Here is a 26,826-nt window from a genome sequence, read left to right on the forward strand (position 1 = left end):
TATTAATAAAGAAATAATCTTTTTACAATATAGATGAGAAAATAGCTTTTTTGAAAATTATTTAAATACACTAAAGTGTTCAATTCATTAAAAACTTTGCTTTCCCATTATGATTTTCATATTATTGTCAGTATTATAAACTGCGTTGTTAACATAAATTTTTTTAAAATGTTAATAATTTTGTCTGGCATTACAGAAAAATGTTCAATTACAGATTAAAAAATGAGCATTGACAAGTTATACTAAACGTAAGAAAACGGTCGTAGGGAACGTAAAGAAAAGTGAAAAAATCAAATTTGAAAATTTGTTAAGACAATTCTTCTATGAGGAAGCGCTTATTCATTCGACGGAGACGATAGTGATAATGAAGAGTAACATTGCAGACGAGACTTAAAATATAAAATACATTTTTCAGAAAATTTAGAGAATTTTCAATTATGATATTTAATTTAATTTTTAGAAAATGAAAACACTTCAAACGCAAAAGCTAATTTTCTCTTAACACTGAAAATACACTTTAAGAACATGCCGCTGAAAATCTTCTCAAATCAACTGCTAAAAGATACTGAAAAATGTGATCCATATCGGAGATTGAAATTCGAATTTTGTAATTTCTTCCAACCAGATTGTACATAAGATTCACACACTCGTCCACTAAATCATTTCTCCTTCTTGCCATTTCAATTCTGACTTTCAAGAATGCAGCATACGCCGGAAAATCGCTGTATGAAGATTCTAGGCTTTGGAGAAAATTCTCGTTCCTCGTGTACTTTGCAAGCTTGTTGACTGATGTAGTCAATATATCGTAGAAAGTGATATTTAAACTCTCGAGAACCTTTGTTTCCTTCATGCTGACTTTTTGCTCTACACACTTCATTTTCCAACTCCTAATATTGTATCTTGGCCAATTCTTCAACTTTCTTAGATTATAGTTGTCGGCGGTTAATAACACTAAACGCGCCACAATCAACTTCAACAAATTTTTCTCATCTACTTTCACTTTAGCATGATCTGAATCGTAGGTAATTTTGGGTTCAACATTCCTGAGAGACTTAATGTTTTTCGTGTAACCAATTAAAAGCAATTCGCACTCCGAATTGTCAAAATCACGAGCTTCAACAACTTCACATGATCTCGAATCGTCATATTCTATCAGTGAATATAAACATTCTGGTGAGGACGTTAATCGATATGCATTCAAGGCAAATCTTGAAAGATTCTTGATTTCCTCATCAGATAAGTAACTAAATATACATCTTAGAATATCGGGACGAAATTCTGAATTGCTGGCGTTCATCTCAAATTCATTGTCATTAATTATCACTCTTATACTACATGCAGTTGACACTAATTTCTGATCGCTTTTTTTCATCGCTCTTGGAGTTAACAATTCTGTAATTTTCACTAAATTTTTAAACATTGAAGCAGTAACGGTCACAGGATGTATAAAAGGAGAAAACATTTCTAAAACCTTTAATAAAGGTGTCGCTTTACTATAATCGCTCAGTTCAATGTGAGGATCAGCACCCTTTTCTAACAGAAATTTGACAGCAGTTGGTTGTAATGCATATGCTGCAAAATGTAATGGGGTGTAATTTCCAACAGATTTTGAATTAATGTCAGCTCCGGCTTTCAATAATAATTCCGTTAATCTCGTATTCTCAAATGTTGCAGCAACGTGAAGAGGTTTTATACCTTCAAATTCAAGGCAACCCTCGAATGAAAAGCCCTCACTTAGAAGAATTGCCAGCACATCTTCGTCGCCATTTTCAACGGCAATGTGAACGGCTAATTTGCCAGCTTCAGAAGTAGGTTCGCATTCGTCTTCTGGGTTATTTACAATTGCTTTGACGAGTTCCACTTGTCCTGCGCGTATGGCCGAATGAAGTTCTGACTCATGTGAAGATGTATCTGCATTCGCTTTAGAATTAGATGTTAATAAGTACTTCCAAATGTCATACTTGCTCCAACGCATAGCGCAATCTAACAAATTTTCTTTCGCTTTCACACCAGCATCAATTAAATATTTCAAAATATCTAAATATTTATACTTTAAACACGTTTCTAAAAGAAGCTTCCCATCTTTCTCTATTATTTTACTGTTTTTATATCCGTTTTTCATCAGGTATTTTACAACTTCTAAATGACCAAATGACACAGCTGATACAAGAGGACAGTTTTCGTTGGTTACAGTACTGAATTCGTCCCATTTTTTTGTCTGTTGCTTTTTGAATGCTTCAAATATTTTAAAATCGACTGTGGAATGGCGTTGAAGTTCGTTACAACATTCTTCACTCAGAAAAGAGCCATTTTTAAACAGAAGTTTTGCCAACTGAACGTTTTGTTTCGATATAGCAAGATAAAGAGGCGTTCGTCCTTTAGCATCTTTGACATTAACAATCGCGCCGTTTTCCAGAAGAGACTTTGCGAACTCAAAGCGATCATTCGCTGCAGCGTGATGCAGTGGCGTTTCGTCCCTGTAATTTCTCGAGTTGACATTAAATTCTTCGACTAGCAAATCGAATACTGCAGCATGGTTTTCCCTCACTGCAAGATGCAGAGGAGTGTTGCCGTCTGCATCGCGTTTTGTGAAAAGTCGAACAATTTCTTCGTGTCCTCTAGCTGCCGCTAGTAAATTGCGAGCAATATTTAGTTTACCATCATGAATGGCAAGAAACAGTGAATTGTAGCACGAAGAGTCATTATAGTCACTTGACGTGTCCATGGTCCTTCGATTAATAGTTCTGAAACAAAAATTGTAACTATAATTGTATCAGGCGATTAGAATGAGTAAAAAATATTTACATTTTCAAGAATTGTTATATTATTCCAACCAAATGTGACACTCTCTCAAGAAAAGTACCTAAGAAGCACTTTATAAAACTGCAAAAGAAACCTTAATTTTCGAAAAGCTTTGTTTAAATTACCGCCATTTTGTTATTCTTGCATAAAAATTAAAAATTCTAGTTCGGGCGATAAGCACAATCCTACTGAACATAAATCAACTTGAATTTTGTGGATCTGATTTTTCAACCCGGAGAAATCAATTACGCAGCTGGCATCGGCACATTCAGCAGGTCTAAAAGTATTGTTAAATTTTAAATAGACAAATAATATTTTTTTTAATAAAATAAGGGTTTTTATAAAGTTAAAGAGTGTATTGATTGAAGTAAAAAAAGATGCAGATCAATATAATCCATACGAATCGTAAAAATAATTCTAGAAAATATCTTCATTTTCAAGCGTGCAAAATGGTAAGAACCCTTAACAACTTCTCTCGTCGCAAAAGATGAAACAGACTTCCTTCAGCGTAATTAACCCTCATTCCTGCCCCCGAGAAACCCAGTACTTGCAGTTTTTTAAAACTTGTTACTCAGGGGTTTTTAAGGTCACTGATTACGAATCTGAAGTCTACTATTTTGAATTTAATTAACTTTTTAATCCTCACTTTAGATTCTTAATCAGCGATCCCGAAAACCGTTGAGTAAGAAGTTTAAAGGTAGACTGTCACCTCACTGCCTGCCTGCCTGCGCAGGCAGGCGCCATAAGAGTGAGAGAGAAAAAACATTTAATTTGAATTTTCTGACTCTCTTACTCTTATGTGTTACCATGTCAACCTGCAGGCAGGCAGGCAGTAGGAGCTGTGCTAGCGCCTTTAAGCAAATTTGAAAAAATTTTGAATAATTAGATTTCGTTATTTTCTTATAAATATTTCACCTATTGTTTATAATTATTATAATCATACTATGTAATTTTTTATTTTTTTTACAAATAGTTCTTGTCAATATAGAAACTTCTATTTATTTTTTGTAATAAATTTAATTTTTTTCATCAGGTATCCAATATATTTTATTTGTTTTTAACAAAATATTCCCATTCTATTACATTAAATTTAACATAAACAATGTAGAAAATAATGCAAATTGTAGATTCATAACTATTAGAATTACACATACAAAAATAATTGTCTTATAATCTGAAAACTTTTTTTGCGCACGCTGCTGAAAATCTTCGTAAATCAAATACCGAAAGATATTGAAAAATTTGGTCGACATCAGATTTTGAAATTCGAATTTTGCCATTTCTTGCAACCAGATTGAACATATGATTCACACAATCGTCCATTAAATCATTCCTTATTTTTCCTTTGTCGAGACTGACTTTCAAAAATTCAGCATACGCTGGAAACTTTGTGTAGGAAGATGCGATGCTTTGAAGAAAATTCTCATTCCCCGTGAACGTTGCGAATTTGCTGACTGGTGAAGTTAAAACATCGTAGAAAGTGATGTCGAAATTCTCATCAACCTTTGTGTTTTGCAAGCTAACTTTTTGCTTTCCGCATTCCTTTCTCCAATCGTTTAAATTGTGTTTCCTACAAAATGTTGACACTTTCGAATTATATTTATCGATTATCAATACCAGACGAGCAACTATTAATTTCAAGAAGACGGTTTTATCTTTTCCGTGCAGTTTATAATAAGATACATCGTTCTTAAATTCAACATCTATATTTGTGAGATTTTTAACACTGTCGGCGTAACCAATTAGAAGTAAATTACACTCATAGGAATTTTTCCAAAGTCGTATTTCGATATCAGAACAAGACTTACAATCATTGTATTCCATTACAATTTGCAAGAGTTCAGGAGAGTCAATTGATTTATCCTCCTTTCCATTCAAGGCGGATAGGGATAAACTTTCCACTTGATCTTCTTTTAGGTAATTAAATATGACTTTAATCATTGCAAGTTGAAATTGTAAATTACTGACATCTTGCTTTGATTTGCTCGCTTCTTTCGATGTCTGTCCATACGTATTTAAATCACTTTTGATTCTCGAAAACTTCATTTTGATTGCATAATGCCAGTAATCTGGTCTTACTTTTACTTTTGGGATAAGTATTTCCATAACTTTTAAAAGTTTTTCATACGTTACAGTAGTAATGGTTGGACCATTTCCAAATCGTCCGGTAAGCATATCTAATGCAAATTCTAATGGTGAGGAACCATAACAACACCTTTTAGAAGGATCAGCACCTTTTTCTAATAGAAATTTAACAACATTCGGCTGCACTGCACATGCTGCGTAATATAATGGGGTGATATTATCAGCTGTTGAATTAATGTCAGCTCCAGATTTCAAGAGTAGTTCTACTAGTCTCGTGTTGTCGAATGTTGCAGCAACGTGAAGAGGTTTTATTTCTTCAAAACAACCTCTAGAAGGAAAGCCTCTATTTAAGAGAACTTCTAGTATATCTTCATCGCCATTTTCAACGGCAATGTGAACGGCTAATTGGCTACTCAGAGAGTCAGGTCTGTAATAGTTTGCTGGATTATTTATGATTATTTTAACAGTTTCCACTTGTCCTGCACGTATCGCCGAATGAAGCTCTGTTTCTTGACAACATGTACTTGCATTCATTTTAGAGGTAGACCTCATTAAATACTTCCAAACGTTATAGCATTTATAATTTAAAGCCATACCTAAATAATTTTGATCTGTTTTCATACCCACATCGACTAAATATTTTAAAATCTCGGCTCGGTCTGGTTTCACACAGTACATAAGTATTTCACAACGATCTTCAGTGATGGTTTTAATATGTTTATCGCCTTTCCTCATCAGATACTTTACAACTTCTAAATGACCTTGATTTACTGCAGCTTTAAGAGGACAATCGTGGATTCCTCCATAACTATCGACTGTTTTACATCCGTTCGTCATAAGCAATTTAACAATTTCCAAATTCCCGCTTTCAGCAGCACAATGAAGAGGTTGAAATTTGTTAATATATTCCTCAGTCATAACAGCGCGACTATCAAACAGAATTTCTGCTAACAGAACGTTTTGATTTTTCAGAGCCAGGTGAAGAGGTGTTTTTCCCTCATTGTCTTCTACGTTAACTGTGGCACCATTTTCGATAAGAGCTAATGCAAATTCAATTCTACTATCAGCTGCAGCACAATGGAGTGGCCGTTCACCCCTGTTATTTTCCGCGTCTACATTGCACTCTCCGACAATTTGATTGAACACCTCCGTCTGGTTTTCCTTTATCGCAAGGTGCAGAAGACTGTTTCCATCTCTATCTCGTTTCGCAGTCAACAGAACCATTTCCTCCTGTTCTTCGGCTGTAGGCATTGACGTTCCTCCACTCTCCGTTTCCTTGTCTGAATAATGTTTAAGAAAAGCTTGAATAAGATTCAATTTGTGAACATGATCAGGAGAAACCAGTGGGTCACTTCCATCGGAAGGATCACTGCAATTATTCGAGCTATCCATAACCGCAAATGGATAAATTACAATTAGTACCGAACTGTTGGAATTTCCCTTGATGAATATCAGTCTTAGACAGAATTAGTATGAGTCGATTATAAATTCTGTAACAAAAATCATAAAACCTGCTTTATCTTTTTAGAGAATACACTTTATTTTTAAAATAAATGTTATAAATAAATAAAATGCATTAAATATATATAATTTATCTCTGCTACAACTTTAATTAAGTATATAAAATTTCTACATAAGGTTTCCGTTTTCTGTTGTTCAGACTTTTAGGTTTATAAGCTCCAATATTCCTTACATTTAATACTAAAAAAAAATAGATTTCGAAATTTGTTTACATTATTTTAATCGATTGTGGGAAGAGTAATAAATAAAACACTTTTCTATTAGTTGTGCATAACGTTTCGGTGTCTTGGTTTGACATCATAATCAGGCCATTTTATTAAACAAGGAAATATTTTTTCAATTATTAATTTACGAATAAAATCAAATTACGATTTTTACAAAAACAAAACAAATAAAACAAAATTAATATCTAATATCTAACATTTGTTTTCTTTTTGTAAAAATCTTAATTTTATTTTATTCGTAAATTAATAATTATAAAAAAAATATTTAATTGTTTAATAATAAGTGGCCTGATGATCGTGTCATACCAATACACAGAAACACGTTGCACAACCAATGGAAACACAACTAATGGTGTTTTATTTATTACTCTTCCGATAATCGATTAAAAGAATATTAACAAACTTTCAACAACGGAAGAAAAAATCAACTATATACATAGTATGGAGGGAAAATTAAATGATTTTTTAAAATTCTTATTGCAAATGAAAGTGACATATTCCCGCTATGCGAGGGAAAAACCATTGCTCAGTAGAGTGAATTCATATTTGGATTGGAATTTTACACTTTTTACAGTGCCATTGAAAATTGCTCTTCGCACTTTTTTACTGTAAATTTACAGAATCTTGTATTTCTAACCTCAAAAACATTAATATATAACAAACTGCTAATATGTAAATCTTAATTGCATATAAAATAATTAATAAAAACTGATTTCACTTTTACACAAGGAAGTAGAAACTTAATTTTAATTAAAGTAAAAATGATACAAATATAACCTTAAAATGTTTTGCTTATTAGGTATACCTTTCTTCGGATCTTGTCACAAATAATAAATGTAAATTTAAGGTAGAATATTCATTAATAGGTCAAAAGATGAGTTATTTAAATTTACATTAAAAAGAGGACAGAATAATATTTATAATTCGGAAAAGCTATTTCCATATAAGTTGTCCCTCAAAGAAACCTACAAATTGGTGATAAAAGTATTGCTCTACCTTGTAGTTTTCAAAAGAATATGACAAAACATAATGTTGACTATCACACATACACATCAGGATATTTAAAAAAAACACTATTTATTAGTTCCTGAGATCGAAAAACAATGAAATCAATGAAAAATCACAACTGAAAGTTTTAATTAAAATAAAGCTTCATTTAAGGGAGAATAAACAAATATGTACTGGATTTAATATAAATACATAAATTAACTTATATTATGTTACTAAGAAAAGACTAATGCTTACCACAGTGCAATTTCTGGACATTATGTTATTAGGAAAATCGAGTTGATAAATCGTGGAGAGAAAACATTCAATCCATATAACTATATATTGTAAAGAGATGAATTATGTAAACTGACAGATTTTACTCCTAGTTCATTTTATAAACACAAATTTATTGTTTTTTTAAAAGGCACTTAGAAAATAACACAATTCTTTTTTTCTCTTCTGTATATATTAAGGCGGTACATTTATACGTCGGTTGACAGAAAAAAAATTTACCAAAAAATGTCAAATATCCTTCACACCAAACTATAAGGGTGTATCTACAATAGTAGATGCACTCACGAAATTCTGCTTAAAGGTGCCGTCCCATGACGGCGTAAAAACGTCAAAGCGTCGAAGCGTCGGCGTTAAAGTATGAGAGTGAACGAGATAGTGATATAAGGTTGCTTCTTTCACTCTCATGCATTTACGTTTTGACGCCGACGCTTTGACGTTTTTACGCCGACATGGGACGGCACCTTTACATTCTGTTTTCTGCTGTTAGGCCATGAGTGCAAATAGAGCAAACATATATCTGTATCTCTCTCACACTCATGGCCTAGTTACAAAACGCTACCAAGGAACTCCATGATAAAAGTATTTGCACATTTTGCATATCAATTTACGATAATTTGCTTTGAATTTAGTGATTTAAAGTAAATTTATATGCAAAATATGCAATTACTTTGAATCAGACAAAACAAATGTATATTCCAGCTTTTGTAGATACACCTTTATTTATAGTTTTGTGAAGGCCGTATAAGGGTGCGATCCCACGTGAGCAGAATACGTCGACTGAAAGCAGAAAATCATGAGAGTGAAAAGAGCAACAATATCTACCTATCTCTTTTGCACTCATGGTCTGCTTTCGGTAGACGTATTCTGCTCACATGGGATCTTTTATTTTATAAATATAAATAATATATAAATATTCTTTTTCAAATTTTGAAATAAAGACACGTTTCCCAAAAAGGTAGTACTAAAAAAACAAAAAATTTTAGATGTTTTTAATTATTGGAGTAAAAATAAAGAAAAGAAATAAATTCGATAAAAGCTGTCTGCATCCTTTTCTTTCTCATGCCCTATTTCTGTAACAGGGCTCAACATTGTGAACTCTACTTAATAGAGGTGTGAGCGCCATTTAAAGGTCGATAGTTTAGTGAGTTGCTCAGCTGTTTTGAAGAATCGTCGATCACTTGGCTTGACGTTGACAGACAGAGTTTCCGTGACTCACCTGAGCTCGCTATCTTCCCGTCAAAACCAAGGCAGATGTGGAGTGACGACTGCCCAAATTTCTGACATATCTGTGCCACAATTTTATAACGGAGCTTTTTATATATTTTCTAAAGCTAGTGACGTTTAAAAGACAAAAGCAAATTATCAAACTTGGCATCGTTTATTCAAGAAGCAACAACTATGAATGAATTAACTCAAGAGGAAGTAAGTACATATCGAGTTCATGACTTTTTAATTTCCATTCTGCTGCGTGCTCATTACTTCTATTTCACTACAAATTATGGACCCTAACTTTCTCTTTACATCATTTCTCTTTACCTTCTTAACACTCTTTTTCCTCTTATCTTTTCAATATCAACGTAAACATTCAAAATAAGTAGAAACCACGGGAACTTTTTAATCACGGTTTCTTTGTTATGTGCCTTATTCTTTTGCATAAAGCGAACGATACTAATTGTATGTAATTTGTTGCACAAATCAATTATATAACTAATTTAATTTAACATACAAATTATTCTTGTTGCACTGACATTATTCTCTATTTCTGCCAATTATAAGAATGTAGAATTAATGTAAAGTTTTGTTTTTCTATTGCACTTTGAAAGACTGTATTTCACTTTTATATTATTTTACATGAGTAATCAAAAAATTATTTAAGAGAATAAATTTTCATTTAGAACTATTGTTATCGTTTCATTAATTTATTCATAAGAGAATAGCTTAAAGGACTTTTTAATTTGTCTGCAAAGAGTTATAGTCTGTCAAAAGAAATGGAAAATCAATGAGTTGAAGGTTAAATACGATCGATGGTACCGCAATGTCTTTTTCTGAAAATTTCGAGTATTAAATATCTTTTTTATTCTCATTAAGTTATTTTAAAAAAAATAAAATCTCCAAACTTCCTTGTTTTTAAAAATTCTCGGAATAATAATTAAGTTCGCAACCCAGATCGAAACAAAAAGCCACTAATAACTTTCTTTGTTTCAACAGTGTGCCAAATTATTTTTGTAACAAGGAACATTTAATTTTAAACTTCATCCCTTCTTTAATACTTAATGAGAATAAAAATCTTTTGTGTATCTTTAAATATTTTTTGTTAATAAATTTTATTGTTTTAAATTTAAATTTTGCGCTTTGTTTGCGTTTGTTTATTTTTGTTTGTTTTCTTCAAGTTTACAACTATATGAATTTTTGTAAAGTTTAAAAAAGAATATAATTTTGAATCTTGTGCTTTAGATAAGACGGCGAAGGTTAGCTCGCTTAGCGAGTTTAGGATCAAACAATGCGTCGCCGAGTACGAACAGTACTTCTGTACCCACTTCTCCCGATACGCCTGGACCTTCGAATATTTCTCCCAATTCGGCGGCTCCTCTTCTACCTCAACAACAGCAGGTGACAATGGATGTTGAGGAAAATAGTGAAAAACAGTGCAGTACTTCCGGTATTGATGTCGATTCGGGAATTGAAAATATGGAAGTAGAAGAGTCTGATAGGAAAGAAGCAACACCCAGATCACGAGTAAGCTGAACACAGAATTACTAATGTTAACTTTTTTCAAGGTTGCCACAAGTCAGGGATTTTTATTAAAAGTACTGGAAAAAATTTAATTTTTAGAATTTATAAGAAAATTTTAAATTTTAGAGTCTTTTTTGTTTGCCTCATAAACTATGAAATAGTAAAGAATTTTAATACAAAATTTTCAATTTTTTCTATTTCTAACAATAATTTATTTTTTTAATAACTTAATTCTTAAAAAATTATCATAAAATTATTACTTATAAATTATTTAATGAACTAGCAAATGTTACGCGCGGAACGTGATATTCAATTTATTATTGTTATGCAAATTACAAAATTTTTTATTTTCAAATATAAATTTTTTAAATACTTTCATAATCAAAATTCAAAAAATTCACTTATTAGGTGCAAAATTAATTATTACTGTTCATATTTTCAAAAATTTTAATAAAATTTCACGAAAGAATTCATTTATTTTAAAAAATTTTCATAAAATTCAATTTTATCAAGAATTTAAAATTCTCTAAATAATAATTTTTAAAAAATTCTATATAAAAATTAAGTTACTTCCAATGCAATTTTGAAATATATTCGTCAAAAAAATTGAAAGAATTCAATTATTTTCAAAAAATAATAAAATTCTTGTGACGAATTCAATTATTTTGAAATTCTTTAAAGAAATTCAATTATTTTCAAAACAACTTTAATTGAATTTCTCGAAAAAATTTCATTATTTTCAAATATTTCTATAAAATTCTTCGTAACAATTTAATTGTTTCTTAAAATTTTAATAAATTCTTCGAAACATTTCAATTATATTTATAAATAGTAAAATTCTTCGCAAGAATTCAATTATTTTCAATACAATTTTAATAAAATTCAATTGCTTTCAAAATTTTTAATTTAAATTTATTAAAGAAACTCCATTAGTTAAAAAAAATCGAAGAAATTCTTTAATAGAATTTAATTGGGATTTTTAAAAATTTTAATAAAATTCTTTGTAGGAATTCTATTATTATCAAATTTTTTGATAAAATTCGATGATTTTTGATACATTAATTTTAAAATTGAAAATATTGGAAAAGAAAAATTATAAAAAAGTTAAGAAACAAAAAAGCAAACAACAATTAACTTCAAACTGCGAGCAGATTACTGGAACATGTAATTTATTAGTATTAATAATAATTTTACTTAAAATTTTCAAAAGAGTTGCGTTTATAATCTTCATAAATAGATGAACTTCAAAGATTTCAATTTAAAATTTTTAAAAATATCAATTTTTTATAAATTTAAATAGAAATTTTAGAAACAACTGATTACAGAAATTTAATTCTTGTCAAAAATTTTCTAAAAATTCTTCTCAAGAAGTCAATTATGTTCAAAAATTTTTATAACACTCGTCAAGGTTTTAATTATCTTAATAAATAATAAAATTCAATTATTTTCAAAAAATTTAATAAAATTCTTGTCAAAATTTCAATTATTTTCAAAAAATTTCCTCATTTCAATTATTTTTAATATTTACTATTTTAATAAAATTTTACAAAAGAATTCTATTATTTAAACAAAATTTTAATACAAATTTCACAAGAATTAAAATACATACAATTTTTTATAAATTTCTTCGAACCAATACAATAATTTTTAATTTTTTAATGAAGTTTCTCTAAAGAATTCAAATATAGTTAGAGAATTGAAAACAATAGTTCTGAAAAATTCAACTATTTCGAAAAATTTAAATAATATTCTTTTAAAAATTCTATTAATTAAAAATTTTTTTACAAGATTTAGTTAATAAAATTGCAATTTTAATTAAATTTTCCCGTACAATTCAATTATTTTTAATACAATTCTTCTTGAGAATTCAATTATTTTCACAAATAACGCATTCTTTTATGGGAATTCAATTATTTAATAAAAATTTGAATAAAATTCTTCGTTAGAAATCAATTATTTTCATAAATAATAAAATTTTTAATGAGAATTCAATTATTTAAAAAAAATTTTGATAAAATGCCTTATAAATTTGAAAAATTATAATAAAATTGGTCATAAAATAAAATTATTTTTATAAAATATAACATTCTTTCTAGGAATATAATTATTGTTAAAAATATTTGTAAGAATCTTCGAAGGAATGAAATTATTTTCGTAAAAAATAAAATTCTTCAAAGCAATTCAATTATTTAAGAAACTTTAATAAAATTCTTTCCAATAATTCAATTCTTTTCAAAAATAAACATTTTCACAGGAATTCAATTATTTAAAAAAGAATTTTTTTTAAATTTTCTGTCAGATTTAAATTATTTTCAATTTTTTAATGAAGTTTCTCGATGGAATTTAATGATTTTCAAAAAGTTTAAAAAAAAATTCTGAGAAATTTAATTATTTAAAAAAATTTGAATAAAATTCTTTACAAGAATTCAATTATTTAAACAATTTTTTACTAAAATTCGTTGCAATAATTCAAATATTTTCATAAATAATATTTAATTCGTCGCAGAAAATCAAATATTTTCAAAAATTTTTAAGTAATTTTGCAAAAGAATTAAATTAGCTTGATAATAAACAACAAAATCGCATAAATTTTTCCCAAAATATCAATTATTCTAAGAAATTTTAATAAAATTCTTTTCCAAAATTTAATTATTTTGATAAATATCAATATTCATCACAAGAATTAAATTTTTTTGAAAAGTAATAAAATACTTTGCAGAAATTAAATTATTTTCAAAATTTGTTAAAAATTCTCGTCAAGGATTAAATTATCTTTGTAAATAGATAGGGAAATTCTTCTCAATTTTAAATAAAACTATTGATGTTTTCGAATAATTTTACTTTTGAAGAAATTTGTAAATAAATTTATTAGAAAATTTTTTTGAGTATCTAATAATTTTTAGAGTGAATCTGAATATTTTTTAGGGTTAGGGAAAAAGTTGTGTTTGAAAATGAGGGAAAAGTCAGGGAAAAATAAAGTTAAATTTTTGTGGCAACCCTGTACAAATAAATTATATTTTAATCTTTATTTAACAAATTTTTATGGTCCCCTAAAAGTCCCCTATTTTTTAATTTTCAGTTCCTTATTTCCCCTAAAATACTTTTTAGGGGCACTGTGAAGCCTGAAACATGAATAACTAAAAACATTTATTATTTTTTGTTTAAGTTACAAGTTTAATGATTATTTGTTTATGAGACTGTAACATCACTTACTGCTTTGATTATTATCTTTTATTATATTATCCATTATTAATCAATAAATCTGATTTTGTAAATAATTTTTTTTAAGTCTAACTTTAAAAACTTTCATTTTCTTGGAAAAATTGTCACATTAGTAGTGGCGTCACGTTCTGTCATTTAACTGATAGACTTATTTTGAGATGCAACAAAAATGAGTCCAAGTTTTTTTTTATGTTTAGGAGTAATTTTGTTTTGACAAAGAAACTTTTTAATTTCAGACTACTAGTTCCAGTACCGAAGTATCTCTGGATCAAGTTCATTCTGTAATATCGCGAGTGCTTTGTGTCTCTTGGAAAGAGTCAACGGAAGGTTTCATATTTCTGCCTGACACAGCGAAAACCGTCCAGGAACAAAAACAAATGGACTCATCGGACATAATAAGTGAGGCTTTGATGGAGGTTCTCTACATGTTCTCTCGAGACGAGGACCCTTTAAAGGAAATCACAATGGACGTTTCACTGGGCCTGGAGGACAGTCCCAACAGTCAAACAAGTCCGCTCCTGAGTCCCATAATGACCCTTCCCAACAGTCCGCTTCCCGTGATCTTCAGCGAGAAGTCGCAGCCCAAAAGTCTCGTCTACTTAATGGACTGCTACACAAGAGTGGCGATCGAGGAGAGGAATCATCCAAAGAGATCGAGCAGTCCTCCCCTCTCGGAAGTGCTGGCCATTCTTCGAGCTCAGTGCATTCAGCACACGAACCTCGTTCTCCAGGGACTCGTCGGACTCTCACCCACCACTTCTCTGTCGGCAAACTCCTCGCCCATGATTTATCCTCTCCTCTCACAGAAATTGCCTCGCGGTTTTCTGCACGAACTCGTCGCCAGAACGCACACACAGTCGCAGACTTTCAACAAAATATTCACGCCGCTTCTCCAAGCGCTCTACTTGGCGATGCAGCAGGGCAGCTTGGTGGGGAACACTCACCGCAGGCCGATCGAGGCTCTGGAGGAATTGATCGACATTCGCGTGGGAACGAATGGCACCACCCGACCCATATGCCGACTCCTCACACACCAGGTTCAGTTCCTGCCGGACGTGATGACGAGCGCAGTGGGCAGAGAGTTGGCGCGAACTTCGTTCCTCGGGCCATTCTTCTCCGTCTCCGTGTTTGCCGAGGACCAGCCGAAAGTCGCGGAGAAGTTCTTCAGCGGCAATCCATCCACAGACAAGTCAATGAACTCGACGCTCCAGCAGGAACTGGAAAGCATTAGAACGTCTCTTCACAAAATTCTACACGCGGTCTTGGCGAACAGCAATTGCCGCGAGACTACATTAGCCTATCTCGCGGCCTTGCTGAAGCACAATGAGAAACGAACACAAATCCAAGCCGAGGAATTCGCCCTCGCCGGCGATGGATTCATGCTCAACTTGCTCTCTGTCCTGCAGATGCTCTCGGTGAAAATCAAGTTGGACACGATAGACTCGATGTATCCGTTCCACCCCAACAGCCTAGTGGACGTCACTAATGAGACGCGGTTGAAGCTGTCTTCGCAGGAGGTGGAGGACTGGCTCAAGGAGACGGGCAAGACACACAAGTGGACGGAGGCGAAATTCCCCACTCAGTGTTGGTTCTTGACTCTGCACTGCCATCACATAGCTCTACTTCCGGCTCTACAAAAGTATCAGAGGAAATTAAGAGCACTGAGGGATTTGCAGAAGATGCTCGACGAACTGCAGGCAAGCGAGGCGCAGTGGAAGGACACTCCTTTCGCTGTTCGCAATAAGGAATTCATCAAACGTTGGAAACAACAACTGAAACGTCTGGGCAAGTCGAAATCTTGCGCTGACGCCGGACTCATCGACCCAGTCTTGCTCAGTCGGGCTCTTCATTTCTATGCGTCCGTGGCGTCGATTTTACTAGGTCTCTTGACTCAAACCGATCCCAACAGCGCTCTTCCTGAACTTCCTCTACCACAGGAAGTACCTAATGTCTTTACCGCTCTTCCCGAGTGGTACGTTGAAGATATCGCTGAATTTTTACTCTTCACTTTGCAGTAAGTATTTCGAACATTTTCTTTTAGATTTTAATTTTCTTTAATTATTTTCTTTTTGCTACTTCAGAGCGCATTGAAATAGAATAATAATACTTACTAACAACAATTCGCGCGCGTCTGACGTCTCACTAACTTTTTAAAATAAAATTAGCAATTTTAAAAATAATAAAACGTAAAAATTTTTAATTCAAATTTATTTTCATAAAAATAAAATATGCAGGCCTCGGATATTATGATTTTTTCGACTTTTCTTCAAAATACAGGGCTCGGATTGTGCGACTTTTTCAACTTTTTTTTTACTTTTCTAAGAAAATGTGACTTTTTTTTTAAAATGCGACTAATCGACTTTTTCGAGATTTTTTTTCTTATAAAATGCGACTGAAATTTATAGAAAAAAGGAAAAAGTTTTAGTCATAAAAATGTTCTGTTACATTTATTTACAAATTTCTTTCGAATTTTTCGAAAACATTAGTAAGTAATTGAATTTTGCAGAAGAATTTTGATATTTATAAACATAATTGAAATTTTGAGGAGAGTTTTAAAAAAAATTTTGGAAATAATTAAATTTCTGCGAAGAATTTTCTTACTTTTGAAGATAATTGAATTTTGCAAAGAATTTTAACAGAACTTTTGAAAATAATTCAACTTCCAGGATGAATTTTATTATTTATGAAAATAATTAAAATTTTGACGAGAAATTTAAAAAAAAAATTAAAAATAATTGAATTTCTAGAATGAATTTGATTATTTATAAAGTAAATTGAAATTTTGTCCAGAATTTTATTAAAATTTTTTCAAATAATTGCATTTTAGAAAAGAATTTTATTATTTATAAAGATAATTGAAATTTTGAACAGATTTTTTTAAAAATGTTTAAAAGTAATTAAATTTTGCAGAAGAATTTTGATATTTATAAAGATAATTGAAATTTTGAGGAGAATTTAGAAAAAAAAATGTTGAAATATTGCAACAAAATACCAAATTTTTAGTATAAATTGCACATTATTTCGATTATTCTAATGTGAAAAAGAACTATAGAAAAATCTTTCAAAAATTATTTTTGAATAATTTTTCTAATTAAATTTTCGAAATATACAATTATTAAAGAGATTTGGAATAGTTGAAATTTTGTGAAATTTAATTGAAAATAATTGATTTTTTTCAATTATTATTATTACAATTTTTCAAAATCAACTTTTGAAGAAATTTAATTGCAAATTTTGTGAAAATATTTGAATTCTCAAAAAAATTTAATGAAAAATCTTCAAGTATAAATTTATGAAAATTAATGAAAAAACGAGCTTCTAAAAAATAATATTCAAATTTTTTTTAAAAAAGTAATTCTTAGAATTTTTTTCATTATTACAAATTTTTAAAATTCAATTATTTTCAATATTTTCAAAAACAATTCCGAAAATTCGAATACGTAAAAAATAATACAAATATTAAAATTTTTCAGAATTATTTTTTACATTTTGGAGAAAACAGTAATTGTGAAAATTTTTAATTAAAATTCTTTAAAAAAATTATTTTGTTTTTTTAATTATACAAAATTTTTTTTAAGAAATTCAATTTTTTTGAAAAATTACATTAGAATATTTTTAAAAAACTAATTCTTAGAATTGTTTCATCATAATTTTTTAAGATTTACTTATCTTTGAATAAAGTAAATTAAATTTTTTTTAAATTTACTTCTTTAGATTCTATAATTGAAATTTATGAAAAATCATGTTTATATTTATAATTAAAATTCTTGAAAAATTGGATTATTCATTTTATATTTTTCAAAAATTCAATTATTTTTACAAAATTTTGTCTAATTTCAATTACTTTTGAACGATTTTACCAAAATTCAATTGTTTTATAAAGATTTGATCAAATTAAAAAAGTTTTTTTGTATTTTTAATCTACTAAAGCGACTTTTTTTGTGTCTTAAAGTCAATCCGAGGCCTGAATATGAATTGGAATATAGTTTTAGCATTAATATAACTATAATATCATATATTCTGACACAGGAAATTCAGGGAAAAGTCAGGGATTTTTATAAAAAATACTGGAAAAAATTGCATTTTTAGAATTCATAAGAAAATTCTGAATTTTTGTGTCTTTTTTGTTTGCCTCATAAACTATGAAATTACAACAAATTATAATATAAAACCGTCAATTTTTTCAATTTCTGAAAATAATTTCTTTTTAAATAATTTAATTTTTCAAGAACTATCATAAAATTATAATTTATAATTTATCTAATGAATAATTTTTACAATTTTCATAAATACTATATTTATAGAAGAATTTTAGTTAACAATACTAAAAAAATTAAATTTTAAAAAAGTTACAAATGATTCTAGAAATTCAATTATATTTTCAAAAGTTATAAAAATTCTTGGCAAAATTTCACTGGAATTATTTTCATAAGTAATAAAATTTCCACAGGAATTCAATTATTTAAAATACAAAATTAGAATTCAATTAGAATTAGAAATTAGAAATTTTAAAGAACTTAAATTTTTGAAAAATTCTAATAATTCAAAACAATTTTAGTTAAAAACACTAAAAAAATTGAATTTTGGAAAAGTTACAAATGATTCCAGAAATACAATTATTTTCAAAAGTAACAAAATTCTTCGCAAATATTCAATTATGTTAAAAACTTTAAAAACAAATTTTCGTCAGAATTTCAATTATGTATCTCCATAAATAATAAAATTCTTGGCAAAATTTTACAGGAATTCAATAATTTACAAAATTTTAAATAAATTTCTTCGAAATTCATAAGTAATAAAATTTGGACAGGAATTCAATTATTTCAAATACATACAAAAATTTTGATAAAATTTTTCGAAAAATATCAATTATTTAAAAAGATTTTTATAAAATTCGTCGCAAGAATTCAATTGTATTTACAAAAAAATTTAACAAAGTTCTTTTTAAGAATTCAATTATTTTTATAAATAATAAAATTCTTCACCGAAATTCAATTATTTTTATAAACTTGAATAAAATTCGCTGCAAGAATTCAATTATTTATACATAAATAATAAAATTCTTCAAAGAAATTCAGTTATTTTTAAAATCTTGAATAAAATTCGTTAGAAAAATTCAATTATTATTAGAAGTAATAAAATTCTTCGCAGAAATTCAATTATGTTCAAAAATTAAAAAAAAAATTCTTGTCAAAATTGCAAGTAATAAATAATAAAATTCTTCTCCGAAATTCAATTATTTTAGATTTAATTTTAATTTTAATAAAATTCTTGGGAAAATTTACATTATTTTCATAAATAATAAAACTCATCACAGAATTTCAATTATTTTTAACACAATTTTAATCGAATTTTTTGAAAAATGTAATTATTCTTAAAAATTTTATTAAAATTCGTCAAAAGAATTCAATTCTTTAAAAATTTGGTAATAAAATTCTTTATAAGAATTAAATTTTAAGAATCATTCAATTAATCAATAAATAATTTACTTTTGTATTTAAATAATTGAATTCTTATATAATTTTTTAATAAAAATTGATTTAAAAATGAATTTTAGTTAAAATTTTAAATAATAATTGAATATGAAAATAATTTTGAAGAAGTTGCAGTAACAACATTCTTATATAATATAAAATAATTATTTTATTTCTCGATCATCTTTAATTATTAGGTATAAAAAATGAAGAAATCGATTACTCCGAGTCGAAGACAATATTTTTAATGCTGTTTAATTTCAAAAATTTTTAAATTTGAAATTTTTGAAAATCTTAATTCCTATGGAAAAATAATAATAATAATTAAATATTTAAAATATTCAAAAAAGAAATTATTGTTTTCGAATAATTTTATAATTAAAGAAATTCGTTAATAAAATGTAACAGAACATTTTTTTGTGAGTAAAATATTTTCCTTTATTTTCTAAAAGTGTAAAAATTTAAAAATTTTCAATTTCATTTTCAATTAAAATTAGTAACTGACAAATAGAATTTATAAACATTTTTTCCTTTATTTTTAAAAAAACTTTTAGTTTTAAAAACAATTGAAATTTGTTAAAAATAAAGAGGAGAATAATTGGCATAATTATTTAGATGAGTCAAACGAAATTTGTTATATAAAAAAGCATACAACGAATGAATGAAAGAATACGAAGATTAATATAGTTAATAATTAATAAAATAATATAGTTAAAATTAAAATTGTCATTTTTAATCCAATCGAAATTCACAAGGGCTAAAAATTTTCGTAATGAAATAGACTATTAATGGAAAATTTAGTTGAGTAACTAAATTGTCTTCCACAATGATTTCGCTATTAAAAATTTTTAAAAATATCCTGACAGAATGAAGCAAAACGAACTTTGGATAGTAACTTAGAATTGTAATCAACTGGATTTTTAACGAAGTGATGTCTGATTTCAGATTTAGCCCTGCAGTTGTAGTAAACAACATGGATAATTCGCTGATCACGTGGCTCCTTGTTATGGTTTGCACGCCGCATTGCATTAGAAATCCTTACCTAATTGCAAAAGTCATTGAAGTCCTCTTTGTTATTAATCCAAGTGTACAGGTAATATTTCTCTCAAAAACGAGCTCAATATTAGTAGGCGACCGCAATGTAAAGGTATTAATGTAAATTCTAATTCCAGGCACGAACCGAAGCCCTCCACGAACAAATAATGTCTCATCCAATATCGAGAACACACCTAGCCTCTTATCTAATGAAATTCTACACAGACGTTGAAACAACTGGATCAAGTTCGGAATTCTACGACAAATTCTCGATCCGCTATCACATAAGTTTAATTCTAAAGTCAATGTGGGACAGTCCAATTCATCGCGTGGCTATCGTCAACGAAAGCAACAATGGAAAGCAGTTTGTCAAGTTTATCAACATGTTAATGAATGACACGACCTTTTTGCTGGACGAAAGTCTCGAGTCTCTCAAACGAATTCACGAAGTCCAGGAACTGATGTCGGACGAGGCTGGCTGGTCTGCCTTCACTCAGGAGCAGCAGCAGACCCGCACGAGGCAGCTCACCGCCGACGAACGGCAGGCCCGCTCCTACCTGACTTTGGCGAAAGAAACTGTAGCCATGTTCCACTATCTCACCGTTGACATTAGGGAACCTTTCCTCCGACCCGAACTTGTTGCGAGACTCAGTGCCATGCTGAACTTCAATTTGCAACAATTGTGCGGCCCCAAATGCAAGAACTTGAAAGTGAGGAATCCACAAAAGTACGGCTGGGAGCCGAGAAACTTGCTTAGTCAGTTGGTTGATATTTACCTACATCTAGACTGTGATAATTTTGCTGCGGCGTTAGCTAGTGATGAGGTGAGTTTATTCATATTTCATATACATTAATAGGGCTGCCACAGGTCAGGGAAAAGTCAGGAAAAAATTAAATTTCTAAAATTCTTAAGAAAATTCTGAATTTTTGTGTATTTTTAGTTTGTCTCATAAACTATGAAATTATCAAGAATTCTAATATAAAACCTTTAATTTTTTTTTCTATTTTTGACAAGAATGAATTTTTTAATAGGTATTATTTAATTACTAGCAAATGATACGCGTGGAACGCGGTATTCCATTTATTATTAATTATTATTTTTTAAATTAAAAAACTTTATATTTTCAAGAATAAACATCAATTTTTAAATGATTACAGATTCAAAATTTAAAGAATTCACTTATTAAGTACATAATATTAAATATTCTTGTTTATTATTATTATTCAAAAATTTTAATAACATTTCTCAAAAGAATATCATTATTCTTATAAATAATAGTATTTTTTAGAGAACTGCAATTATTTTCAATACAATTTTAAAAAATTTCTCGATAGAATACAATAATTATTTTTAAAAATATTAATTAAATTCGATTATTTTCAAGAATTTTAATATAAATTCAATTGCTTTCGACAATTTTAATAAAATTCCTTTAAAAAAATTCAGATAAAATTCTTCCATACAATTCAATTATAATCTTCCGCAATAATTCAATAATTTTCAATACAATTTTAATAAAATTTCCCTATCAGCTTCAATTATTTTCAAAAAATTTAATAACATTTTTCTAAACAATTCAATTGTTCTTAAAAATTATTAATAAAATTCTTTGTAAATTTCAATTATTTTCAAAAATTCTTAAAAAAATCTAATTATTTACAAAAACTCTAATAAAATTATTTAAAAGAATTTAATTTTCTATGAATAATTTAAAAATAATTTAATAAGGAAATTATTAATTATAATTAATTATAAACACGATTATTTTAAAAACTTTAAAGAAAATCTTCGTAATATTCAATTACTTTCAAAATTTTTAGTAAAAATTATTTAAATAAAAATCCAATATTTTCAAGAAAATGGAAATAAATTCTTCAAAACAATTCAATTATTTTAAAGAATTTTAATAAAAATCTTGCCAAAAATTAAAATATTTTTAACACAATTTTATTACACTTTCTCGAAAGAATTCAATTAATGAAAAAAATGTTGATAAAATTCTTGAAACAAATTCAATTATTCTCCAATTTTTTGATAAAATTCTTTGCAAGAACTCAATCATTTTCAATACTTATATTAATTTTAAAATTGAAAACATTTAAAAAGAAAAATTATTTAAACAGTTAGGAAACAAAAAAGCAAACAGTAACTAAGTTCAAACAGCAAACAGATTATCGGAAAGTAACGATTATTAATATACATTTCAAAATTTGTAACGCAATTATTTTCATAAACAACGAAATTCTTCACTGAAATTTAATTATTTTTAGGAATTTTAATAAAATTCTTTGCAAAATTCAATTATTTTCGTAAATAACAATATTCATCACAAGAATTTAATTATTTTTAAAAGTAATAAAATTCTTCGAAGACATTCAATTATTTATAAAAATTTTAACGAATATCTCGTCAAGAATTCAATTTTCTTTATAAATAGCAGAATTTTTCAACAAAAATTTAAATAAAATTCTTTGCAAAATTTCAATTATTTTCAAAAGTTTTTCACAATTCAATGATTTTCAATATTTACTATTTTCATAAAATTTATCACTAAATTTAATTATTGAAAAAAATTTTTTGAGACAATTCTACGAAAACATTCAATTATTTTCATAATAATAAAATTTCTTTTAAAAAATCCAATTATTTTCATCGCAGAATTATCAAATATTTTTAATACAATTTTAAATAAATTCCTCGAAAAATGCAATTATTCTTAAAAATTTTATTAAAACTCGACAATAGAATTCTAATTTTCATTTTTTCTTTTTTTTGCTGAAATTAAATTATTTACAAAATTTTTGAAAAATTCTCGTCAAGAATTAAGTTATTTTTATAAATAAGTAGTGAAATTCTTCTCAAGAAGTCAATTATTTTCAAAAATTTCAATTATTTAAACAAAGTTTAATAAAATTCTTCGTTCGAATGCAATTATTTTCATAAATTATTATTTAAATTCTGCTCATGAATTTTATTTTTTAAAATTTTAATAAAATTTTTGAAAAGTTTTCAATTATTTTCAAAAATTGTTATAAAATTCTTTAATTCAATAAATTTCTGTAAAGTTTTAACTAAATTCCTTACAAGAAATTAATTATTTTTAAAAGTTGTTAATAAAATCCTTCATAAAAATACAATTATTAAAAAACTGTCAATTATTATCAATAAATTATTTACTTTTGTATTTTAATAATTGAATTCTCGTAGAATTTTCTAATAAAAATTGATTTCAAAATAAATTTCAGTAAAAATTTAGATAGGTAATAATTGAATATTAAAAGCAATATAGTGTGAATTTTAAGAAATAATTGAATTTTGAAAAGGTTTCAAATTAAAATCTTTGAAAATTTGAATTTTTCATACTTTAAATTTAAAAATTCTGTGAAACTAATTTTTTCGAAACATTTTATTTGAACTTACTAAAAGTTTCTATGTTCTAATATGTATTTAAATGAAGAATTTCCGAATAATCGAAATTTCTTAAAATGAAATTGTAAACAAATGGATTTGAAAATTCCCAACGAACTTTTTCAAAAATTATTAAAAATTTATAAAATAATTTATTTAAAGAAGAATTTTAGTTTAAAAATTCTAGAAAATAGTAAAAATTGAATTTAAATGATAAAAATAATTTCAAAGAAGTTTGAGTAACTATATTTTTATATAAAAATGGAAAAATAATAACGATTAAATTTTTTTTTGAAAAAGAAGTTATTGATGTTTTCGAATAATTTTACTTTTGAAGAAATTTGCAAATAAATGAAATAGAACATTTTTTTTTAGTATTTAATAATTTTTAGAGTGAATCAGAATATTCTTTAGGATCAGGGAAAAAGTGAAAATTCTGTCTGGAAATAAGGGAAAAGTCAGGGAAAAACAAAGTTGAATTTTTGTGGCAACCCTGATTATGAATTCGTTGATGTTAAAAATACCTAATAAATTTTTAATTTTCCAGCGTTCATTTTGCAAAGAGTTATTTGCGGACGCAGCAAACAGACTGCAAAAATCGGCAATAAAAACAACGACTGAGATTGAACAATTTAGAGGATTGGCTGAGCGAGCTGCAATTATTGCGAAAGATAATCGAGCCCGTGATGTTGATTACGGAGATGCGCCTGAGGAATTTAGAGATCCTCTCATGGACACGCTCATGGAGGATCCCGTGAAACTTCCGTCGGGAATTGTTATGGATAAGGCTGTTATCATTAGACACTTGTTAAACAGTGCTACTGATCCATTCAGTCGTCAACCTCTCAGCGAAGATATGCTTACGCCAGGTAAATTTACAAATTACTCTTTCTTTTTTCAATTTTATTTTCCTAATATTTCGTAAAAAATAGTTAAAGTGACATTGTTTAAAAAATAATTTTGTTGAGTATTTTACTATAAAATTATTGATTGGACTGATATTATTTATCTACTGTTGTGAGCAAGTGAATATAATTATTATAAAGTGTTTAAAATAATTCAAAATTCTAATGAAAAATGAATGTTTAATGTAAACTTTTTGATTACAGTTCGCGATTTAAAAGAGAGAATAGCAGCTTGGAAACAGCAAAAGCAGAAATCTGAAAACATATAATTGTCTTCTAGAAAATAAAGCAGCTAAAATAAATAAATAAATAAATAAAAGAAAAGAAAAAAAAATGTTGAATTGTTCGTGAGTAGTGAATGGTGAATTTTATCATCTGGTATAGAATATTACTACGAAATTGAAACAGTCGCAGTGCAAAGATCTCGCTCTATTTGTGAAAATGTTGCGCTCAATAAATTTACAGTTTTATATATACATAGATGGTGAAGAGACTGCTGCTGCGAAACTGCCAGTATATACATTAAAATTATCATCGAACGTGAGAATATTGTAAATATTAAGCGCAATCTAATCATAGGTATCGGAAAATCTGTTAAAACTTTTGCTCATAAAGAAGCAAACTTTCTCTTCTTCAGATACTTACATCTCAATTGTAGGATAAAAATATTAATATCAACGTATAAATAATACATACCTAAATGAATTAGAAAACAGCTGTCTCTAATGTTAATGACTTTTTCAAAGAAGTACTGTCAACATCAACATTTTATACAGTACATGTTTGACTACTTAAATTTTCATTGTTAAAAGCTGCATTAGTGATGATAAAAAAAAATAATTGAATAATTGCAGTCAAAATATTCACAATCAAAGAAAAAGAGTTTTTCTTTTTACATTGATTAAAAATCATTTTTAATTTTCATCAAATGATTTAGATTGTTTAGGCAAATTTGCATTTAATATTTTACCTCTATTGGGTATAAAGTTATTTATTTTATATTTAGTTGGCTTTTTTATTTTTTTTGTTGGATTTCTTTTTGTTTTCTAATTGCAGACCAATTATGGGTGAAATATGGTGTAAAATTCATTTCCATTCGAATATAAGATGAAACAATTTAACATGTTCATATTTAACATTCCAGGACTTTTTCTTCAGATATCCGATCCAATTTTTACGCGGTTAACTAAAAAGCGCATTTATTTTTTAAAACAAATATTTTCATTTTTAAACTACTTAATTTATAATTTAACTATAAACTTGAAAATTTCCGACAATGTCATTCAAAAAAAAAAAAAAAAATTGACACTAATGCAGCGGAATTAAAAATTATATTTAAATTTTTTGTCAAAAAAAAAGAAAGAAAAGATGCAAAATATCGGGGAGTTTCAATAATATGTAAATACAATATAACAATAATAAAAAAATTGGTTCATTTTTATTGTCAACTGAGCCAATTGTTCATTGAATTTTTTTATTGTCTACATTTAATGTATAAGTTAAACAAGAATTCATTCGTAGAGAAGGATAAAAAATGAAGTAATCATTTTCAATTCCAGTAAAATTGCTGTATATATTTTCCTGTGCGATTTTTTCCTCGTCTTAAATAAAAAAAACTTTTGGGCGAATTGTTAATTCGCAGTGTGCAACATTATTATGTAATTTGATATAATAATTGTTTCTTCGCTTCTGTTTTTAAAAATCTTGTACATATTATCATGAATGTAAGGGGTCGAAAAAAGAAAATTCATTTTAAGAAAAAACCAACAAAAAATTGTAAAACAGAATATACATGATGAATGATTTATCCATTAAAATTAAGATAAATATATATTATTGATAGAACTTAGAACTATGACTAGGGTTAATGTAATCAATGTAATTTTCATTTTGAGAAATAAAAAAATTGTCAACAAAATATTTTCGTTTTTTAGCAAATTTACTTCGTGCAGAAATATATATAATAAAAAAAATCCGAAATTCTTTCAGCGATCAATAAATTATTTTTTATTACCCTTGGGTAATAATGGTCACTTTATTGACCTGCTGGTCAATACACATTGTCATAATAATAGCTAAAAGTATTACAAATTATAAAAGCTACAGTACCGGTCAAAATTGAGAACCAACCA

General features: G+C 27.7%; 2 protein-coding genes across 3 annotated transcripts; one reads left to right on the top strand and one right to left on the bottom strand.

Annotated features, from left to right (window-relative positions):
- Nucleotides 1-108: 108 nt before the first annotated feature.
- LOC122503012 (ankyrin-3-like) lies at nt 109-8,158 on the bottom strand. Of its 2 annotated transcripts, none has more exons than XM_043613395.1 (2): nt 7,878-8,158; nt 109-2,744 (listed from the first exon to the last, which is right to left on the bottom strand). In XM_043613395.1, exon 2 carries the CDS (start codon nt 2,723-2,725, stop codon nt 518-520), a length of 2,208 nt encoding a protein of 735 aa, XP_043469330.1. In that variant the 5' UTR covers nt 2,726-2,744; nt 7,878-8,158; the 3' UTR covers nt 109-517. The 2 variants fall into 2 exon arrangements, with proteins under 2 accessions (XP_043469330.1, XP_043469329.1); XM_043613394.1 differs by lacking the exon at nt 109-2,744 and adding an exon at nt 3,853-6,377 and having other exon boundaries at nt 7,878-8,157.
- A 924-nt stretch (nt 8,159-9,082) lies between these two features.
- Nucleotides 9,083-25,018, top strand: LOC122503010 (ubiquitin conjugation factor E4 B). Its single transcript, XM_043613392.1, has 7 exons — nt 9,083-9,338; nt 10,371-10,652; nt 14,108-15,885; nt 20,291-20,438; nt 20,518-21,204; nt 24,337-24,658; nt 24,899-25,018. Exons 1-7 carry the CDS (start codon nt 9,315-9,317, stop codon nt 24,961-24,963), a joined length of 3,306 nt encoding a protein of 1,101 aa, XP_043469327.1. The 5' UTR covers nt 9,083-9,314; the 3' UTR covers nt 24,964-25,018.
- The last annotated feature ends 1,808 nt before the right edge of the window (nt 25,019-26,826 follow it).

Source organism: Leptopilina heterotoma, unplaced genomic scaffold (genome assembly GCF_015476425.1).
Source record: "Leptopilina heterotoma isolate Lh14 unplaced genomic scaffold, ASM1547642v1 Lhet_24, whole genome shotgun sequence".
In the NCBI taxonomy this organism is placed as follows: Eukaryota; Metazoa; Arthropoda; class Insecta; order Hymenoptera; family Figitidae; genus Leptopilina; species Leptopilina heterotoma.

Coding starts and splice junctions, on each gene's coding strand:
- LOC122503010 (XM_043613392.1), top strand. CDS start 9,315: ATGAATGAATTAACTCAAGAGGAA. Junction 15,886..20,290: donor TTTTTACTCTTCACTTTGCA/GTAAGTATTTCG, acceptor GTCTGATTTCAG/ATTTAGCCCTGCAGTTGTAG. Junction 24,659..24,898: donor CGAAGATATGCTTACGCCAG/GTAAATTTACAA, acceptor TTTTGATTACAG/TTCGCGATTTAAAAGAGAGA.
- LOC122503012 (XM_043613394.1), bottom strand. CDS start 6,279: ATGGATAGCTCGAATAATTGCAGTGATCCTTCCGATGGAAGTGACCCA.